Below are 7323 nucleotides of genomic sequence, written 5' to 3'. Positions count from 1 at the left end.
AGCTAGAGCTCTTTTTTTTTTTGGATAGGTAATAAGAGTAAATTAATTATGAAGAAAAAATGAAGAAAGAAAATACATGGTTTTTATGATTTTATAGACATTGATTTAATATTAGGGTAAATTGCAAATATCTCCTAATGTCTCTCAGAGTTTCACATAGTCCCCTGTCACTCCAGTTGCTCTCAAATTAAGAGCAAATTAACACGTATGAGAGGGAAAAGCTGAAGAGAGCTTTGATTGTTCTGTGATTGTATTTCTTTCGGATTTGGTGGCACTTTTTTGTTTCTCACTTGTTGCTGTATTTATTCCCAAATGCTTCAGCTTAGCCTGTGGTCCTACAGCTTTCCTTTGCAAACTCAACAGCTTGCAACTCATGAGGTTAGTTTTTTGTCAACCTATCATAACTTGTGAGCCAAGTCTTGCTTTCAGCCTAACGTAATAGTAATGGTATGATTGTGCTTCTGATTTTAATGGATTTTATCTAGAATTCACTCGGATGAAAAATGTAATTCCGTTGTACTAGGCATAGAGGGGCTACTATTTTGACTGATTATTTAAGCATGGAAAGGATGAAAGCTTCTGCACAATATTCAGAAACATGTAAACTATATACTGAAATCCGACCCCCAGTGTCCTCTTTCAACGGTACTTTCTTGTATTTGGTTGATGCTACTGAAGTGGATAGTCATGTCTTGCCCTGTTGCTTTATTCTTGAGACTTGTTACTTTTATAATTGAGTTTTCTATTTATTTTGTTTTGTAATTTCTTTTTTTGCATGAAACTAAAATGGTGAATCAATATTTTGTATTTTAGATTCTAAAAAAAAAAAAAAAAAAAATTTGTATTTTAGGGCTCTGTTTTTGTTGGTTTTGTTGAAATTTGCTTGTGTGTTTTACATAATTTAATTTGGTAGAAGTCTTGGAGTTGATAAATGTTTGTTTTTGAAGGTACAACAAATACGATTGTGTGGTGTGGAGTATGATACTGCGTAAATTTCTTCGCTTTTTGGTTTGATTTTCATGTTTGTGAGTTCTTATGAGCTGTGTTTTATATCCTTAGGGTTGTGTGGTGCCAAATGGCCAATGGAATCATATATTGGATTTAAGCTAGGTTGGGATCTTCATCTCGTGCATAATTAAACACCATTTTGGATTGAATTGGGTGGATTTGGAAAATTAGGGATTTTTTAATTGGTAGCTTACACGTGCAGCAAGTGGATTGTGAACTCAAGTCTTCACCTTACACCTTGCTCTTACTGGGAAAGTTGGTGCAATTTGAGTTAGAGCTTTCTGATTTTTTTCTTTTCTTTTCTACTAACTATATAAAATGGTTGTTTTGGTTTGCGTTGAGCAAAACAGTTTGTTTTGTGAGAATAGCAAGAGTCACCATTTTAGTCAAAATAGAATACAATTCACCATTTTGGAAGCAGAAGATCCTTCTTGAGTGGCTTTCTCTGTTTAGAATGCTGATTTAGGGAAATGCTTGACGATTGACAATTTATGTATAAGGAAGGTTGGATATGGATTGGTGTTAAATGTGCAAGTGTAACGTGAATTGCTTGAATGCTTCACTGTCTAGTTGCTATGGATTTGTGGTCTCATGGTTTTGGATTTATTGGAGTATGTTGGTATGCAGTAGTCTGTTGTGGGGCTCCTAGTTTGCTGGCAAGGCAGGCTTGGTTGTCATAGAAATGGTCATGTATGGTTAATTGTTCCCCACAAGGGTGTCCCTTTTTTGATATCTATGAAACTTATTACTTATCCAAAAAAAAAAAAAAAAAAAAATCAAAACAAAATTCACCATTAAATCCAGAGTCCAAAGACACTCTTAGACAAAGAGAGGGAGGACACAGAGTTGGTGAGCCAAAGAGATGGAAAAGATAGTAATAGAGAGTAGGTGGTCTTGCTTCAGTCCAAATAGTGTTGTCTAATTTCTTTCTTTAGAGTAATAAAATTTAGAAGTATTATTCAGTTTCTTTTTGTGTTATTTCTATTATCATTGTATTTGCACCAACAGTTTGCATCAGCGGTTCTATTTCCTTGCGTAGGTTCAAATGGAGTTTGAAACAAGTCATTATAAATGAGTTTATTTATGTTTTTACACCAACGTAGTTGACCATTTGTGTATCACACTTGTCTATTAGAATTATAGTTAGGAAATGATAAACTTAATTACTCAACCATAATTCTAACACTCTCCTCAACATTACAAAGGCCTCTTTATGAGGCAAATGCTCAAATTTGTGATAAATCACCTATTGTCCAAAAAGCTTTAAGTTATTAAAAAATGATGATTTTAATTACTTAACTATAATTCTAACACTTCTTCTCAACAGTACAAAACCCTTGCTAAGAGGCAAATCCTCAAATTTGTGATAAATCAACGATTCTCTCAAAAGCTTAAATTGCTAGGAAATGATGAATTTAATCATTTGACCATAACTCTAACACTTTTCCTCAAAATTACAATGCCCTTGTTAAGAGGCAAATGCTCAAATTTGTGACAAATCATCGACTGTCCCAAAATCTTAAATTGTTAGGAAATTATATTTAATCACTTGACTATAATTCTAACACTTCCCCTTATTTATGAACCTAAACTCTCCCTTAATAAGTGGGGACTCAACATGTGACATTTTAAACATTTTAAATGAAATGTAGAGTAATGTCAATGATTGCACTAAATATCTCCTATTCTGATACTATAATGAATGACCTATTGTCCCCCAAATTTAAACTATTTGAAAATAGAGAATTTAATTACTTAATCATAATTCTAACAATTTAATGTTATTTTCCATTTTTGCTATTAGTTTGGTCTTTTGAAATATACTATAATTCTAACACTTAAAGTGATTATGTTATTATAAGGAGAGTTTATGAACCTAAACTCTCCTTACAATATACTATCATTCTAACACTTAACTATATTATTTACTATATGATCTATAAGTTTATATATCATACATAATTTTAAACTACAAAAATTTGCAATTTAAACAATTTATTGATGATATAGCTATTGATCTTTAATTTTTTAGAAATTTTGTAAGCATGAATGATATAAGATGTAATTCAAAGGTGGATTTATAAAAATTCACCTCCAATAAAAATATATTAAGTTTGTAGTTTTAAGTTACAACTAATTTTATAGCTAAATTTTGTCCAAATATTATGCCTCAAATTGTATCAGGTTGACCCTAGCATCTGAGGAGTTTCAATAAAAACATATTTCTTTCATTTTCGTTAAGCTTAGCCCAAAATAAATGCACACTATTTATAAACGTAATGCTCAATAAAACAATGGAAGGGCAAAAATGGGATATACTCCAAGATTTCACAACTAAAATGCACATTATACAAGCATAGAAATTTTATACAATCCACACTTAATAATTACACAATATTCAGGAAAAAAAAAAAAACTCAAGAATCACACAATTCTAACAAAAGGCAGTTACAAATCATAAATACGCACTTATCCTTCAAGCAAATTTAGCATCACACGAAGACACACAATGTGTTTGTTCAAACACTTATTCAAACACTTACCCTTCGTGTTTGATCATTTCCATTTTGTTAATTGATAGGTTCACAGATTCTTATAAATGCATCACCTGAAAAATAAAAAATAAAAGATTAGTTCAACAAAGGTCAAAGGACAGACTATCAAAAAACGAAACAAAGCTCAAGGAGATGATGAAAAGGATGGATTGAAAGCAACCTGCTTAGCACAACTAAGCACTTCATGAGGCCCAACTTCTTCTCGGCCAACGCCCATAAGATCAAGGTAATATAAGTAATGGGAGATGATGTTTTTCATGGACTCGTTATCACCATGACCACAAATAAGATCTCCATAGAGCACACTCATGGTAGCACCAAAACCAGAAACTCGCTTGGCCAAATTATCATTTTTGGTGTGTGTCCAAGTACCAATAAAGACATCATGTGCTGAAGGTTGATGCTCCTTAATTGGAGTCATCCACCTCCAAATTGCAACTTGGAAGGCTAACGTAGCATTTTGTTCAATGTATTCTGGATGATTTAATAAATCCACCTTCAAATCTTTACCTGCTTCTCCGTAATTGTAGTTCCTGTTGAAAGCATAAGTATACAAAAACATTTGGATTGTGTCATGCAATATGAATTGATCGACACTACATTCTTCTAAGGGCTGGGAACAAAAGACACATACAAGTCCTAGAGTTGTAAATTAAAATGATTGTCTTATAACTAACAAAATGCATGTATTTAGTTTTACAAAAAAAGTTGTTTCACATTTTATTTTTGATGGGTTAGTTACCTAGATACTCATATTTGAATTATGCTAGAAAAGGATCTCATTTCGATTTATTTTAATAGATAAACATAAAAATTTCAATGAATTTTCAACTTTGGATAAAATTGAACGACATAAGATATAATAAAATAATTTAGATGCAAAGATATACAGGATGTATGGTCAATGTTATTGTAATTGATGTTAACAAAAAAAATGGAGTAATTGATAAGATAGATACCAATAGATAGGCAGAGCACCACGACCATAGTATGCAACTCCAGGAGCACATGGATAAGCATTTTTGTAACGTTCATCACAATAACTTAAGTTGGAATTCTTTTCCTTGTTATAGCATAAATCCCTTGATAATTGTTCCCTAGCGACCACTTTATTTCCACCTGAAAAAATATCATCCACTTTTACTTTGCATAGATATTGAGTGAGCGTAGGATTATTGACAATTGCTCAGATACATTTTTAATTACAAACAACTAGTTCACCGCTACGTTGTGCTCCAAATGAATTTACTTCCAATTTAATTTGTTCTTAGGAGAAAAGAATCTAGCTAGTTAAACCACTATATGAGTAGACTCACTTACAAGCCAACACTTCGTTTATTTTCTGAAAAATACAATATATATTGTTAATTTTTTTTTGGTTAAAGTATGAAAATAATCCTCCAATTGTTGGATAGCATTCAATTTGATCCTTCGATTATTAATTGTATCAATTTAATCACTCGACTTTTAAAATCAAGTTAATTACACACTCTGGTCTAATGTCCTTTTAATATTAACATAACTAAGAGTTGAAGTTGATTTCTATCAAAAAAATTTCATTGGTGTTCAATTTGCAACATCAATTAAAATCATTAAAATTTAAATGAAGAAGATTTTCAAGGATGAAGTTGATTTGATATTGGATTTTTTTTTTTTTTTTTTGGGTAATTGACTTGAAAGTTGAGGAATCAAATTTGCACAATTAATAGTTGAATAAATAAATTGACACAATTGAGTGTGTCCAAATTGAAATTTACCCTATAGTTGAAAAAAAAATTAGTAACTAAACATTTTTTTCATAACATTCATTTTTAGTTAAATAATTTTAATCAAATAAACTTGTAGCAAAGCCCAAATTACTCCTTGTAACATCAATTCTTAAGAGATTAAATAAACAAACAACATAAAATAATTGAAACATTAAAATCCATTTCCAACTTCATCAAATGAATACTTGCTTTTGGATATTTTAAACTAAAAGAACATGCTTTTGGCATATCAAATAATCTATAATATCTACTTTAAGCAGCCAAATGTTTTATATAGGTAAAAATCATAATAATAATATTAATAATTAGCAACATTTATATTTTTGATAATTCGGTAGCTAGGGTAGAGGCTTTGAAGACTAAGTCTACAATATAATAAATATTAGAATTAACACTATGTTGGTCCCTACATTTTAGGATCACTGTCAATTTTATTCCTAAAATTTGGTAACAGTAAATTTGGTCATTGTTATTTTCAATTTGCAGTAAATTTTTATAGTGAATTAGCAATAAAAATCAAATTGACCCCAAGTTAAAAATAATAGGAATCAAATTAATTACTACTAAAATATAATGACCAAATTAATTGTAACTTAAAAAAAAAGGAAAAAAAAAAAAAAGACCAAAATAATATTTTTGCTTATAATAAAATTAATGACATGTTTGGATGTTTAAAAAAGGAGGGGAGTAGAGTAGAGGGAGGGAGAGTAATGCAATTACCTTGTTTGGAAGTTTTTTAAAGAATGAGGGGGAGGGGTTTTGAGGAGTTTGGAGAGGTTTGGACTCCCTTTAGCCCCCCAATTTTAATTCCCCCAAATTGGAGAGATTTGGAAGGGGAGTAGAGGACATAAACTATTGACCAAGTAAATTACCTAATTTATCCTTATTATATTAACAAAATTACACAAGGGGAAGGGCTAATTACTCCCTTCCCCCTTACTAATTTTAAAAACATCCAAATAAGGTGGAGGTGAATCATTCTCCTCTACTCTCCTCCCCACTACTCCCCTTCTCTCTACTCTCCTCTACTCTCCTCCCTCTCTCTAAACTTCCAAACAAGCCATAAGTGTTTAAAGCACACTCTGATCAAGTTTTACTTAATTAAACGACCCATACAAAATTTGAATCCTCAAATTTGTATTAAACCCAAAAAAAAAAAAAAAACTAATTAAAAAAAAAAAAAACTAAATAAACCAACAAAGAAATGAAATGAATCCTCAAATTTGTATTAAACCCAAAAAAAAAAAAAAAACTAATTAAAAAAAAAAAAAACTAAATAAACCAACAAAGAAATGAACAAGGCAAAAACCCAAATTGAAGTTCACTGTTCACAAAAAAGAAAGTCTGAAATGCTCACAGGAGGTTTTGGTGGCAACATGAGCAAGAAAAGCTGCGACTTCCTTAGTTCCAAAGAAGTCTTCATTGATGTAGGTAGTACCAAAGCCATAGCGCTGGTAGTAAGCAGAGGCAGTGATAAAAGACTGGTAGTCCAAGAAGCCCTTATTTTCAATTTCATGGTCCTCAACCTCAAGGGAGCTACGGTTTGAGAACATCTTCTCAAACTGGTCGCTCTGGAAGTGGTCGGAAACTGGCCCGCCACAGCATCTTCTTGTTTCTGCAGCTTTTGATTGTTGGTTTGGTTTTAGCGCGAAGTATACAATTACCCCTACCGATATTCTTACCAATTCACTGCCTTCGGATGAGTAGATACGGCTTTCCGGCTGTGACGGTTCATACGTGTTGCAATAGGGACACTCCTTCAGAATCGAACCTCCTATATTAGAGTACAAGTCACAATTCACAAGCACTAATATTATCAATGGTACAGACCATTTAAACTCCATTATTGTAACAAGTGGAGAATGTCTGTGCCTTCACTAATGTTGAGGCTGTCAGAAGTTGCTGCCTCTAATTACCAGCTGGATGCGGTATTGGCTGCTGGGAAAAGGGAAAGGAAACAAAGACACTAAAGACACTAATCTCTTTATCTT

The 7323-nt window shown here is 31.9% G+C and overlaps 1 protein-coding gene across 2 annotated transcripts; it reads right to left on the bottom strand.

Annotated features, from left to right (window-relative positions):
- Positions 1-3334: 3334 nt before the first annotated feature.
- LOC112000839 (chitinase-like protein 1) lies at positions 3335-7323 on the bottom strand. Of its 2 annotated transcripts, XM_024033009.2 has the most exons (4): positions 6690-7322; positions 4523-4682; positions 3724-4096; positions 3335-3616 (listed from the first exon to the last, which is right to left on the bottom strand). In XM_024033009.2, the coding sequence occupies exons 1-4, from the start codon at positions 7174-7176 to the stop codon at positions 3602-3604; spliced, it is 1035 nt and encodes a 344-aa protein (XP_023888777.1). In that variant the 5' UTR covers positions 7177-7322; the 3' UTR covers positions 3335-3601. The 2 variants fall into 2 exon arrangements, with proteins under 2 accessions (XP_023888777.1, XP_023888776.1); XM_024033008.2 differs by lacking the exon at positions 3335-3616 and having other exon boundaries at positions 3688-4096; positions 6690-7323.

The sequence above is a fragment of the Quercus suber genome, unplaced genomic scaffold, assembly GCF_002906115.3.
Source record: "Quercus suber isolate HL8 unplaced genomic scaffold, Cork oak 2.0 scaffold_354, whole genome shotgun sequence".
NCBI classification, from domain to species: domain Eukaryota; kingdom Viridiplantae; phylum Streptophyta; class Magnoliopsida; order Fagales; family Fagaceae; genus Quercus; species Quercus suber.
This window is presented reverse-complemented; position numbering and strand designations above follow the sequence as displayed.

What these genes read in the sequence shown, in the direction of transcription:
- LOC112000839 (XM_024033008.2), bottom strand. Translation starts at nt 7,176, where the DNA reads ATGGAGTTTAAATGGTCTGTACCATTGATAATATTAGTGCTTGTGAAT. An exon ending in TGTTGCCACCAAAACCTCCT is followed by an intron (nt 4,683 to 6,689) that starts GTGAGCATTTCA and finishes ATATTTTTTCAG; the next exon opens with GTGGAAATAAAGTGGTCGCT. An exon ending in GGTGCTCTGCCTATCTATTG is followed by an intron (nt 4,097 to 4,522) that starts GTATCTATCTTA and finishes TGCTTTCAACAG; the next exon opens with GAACTACAATTACGGAGAAG.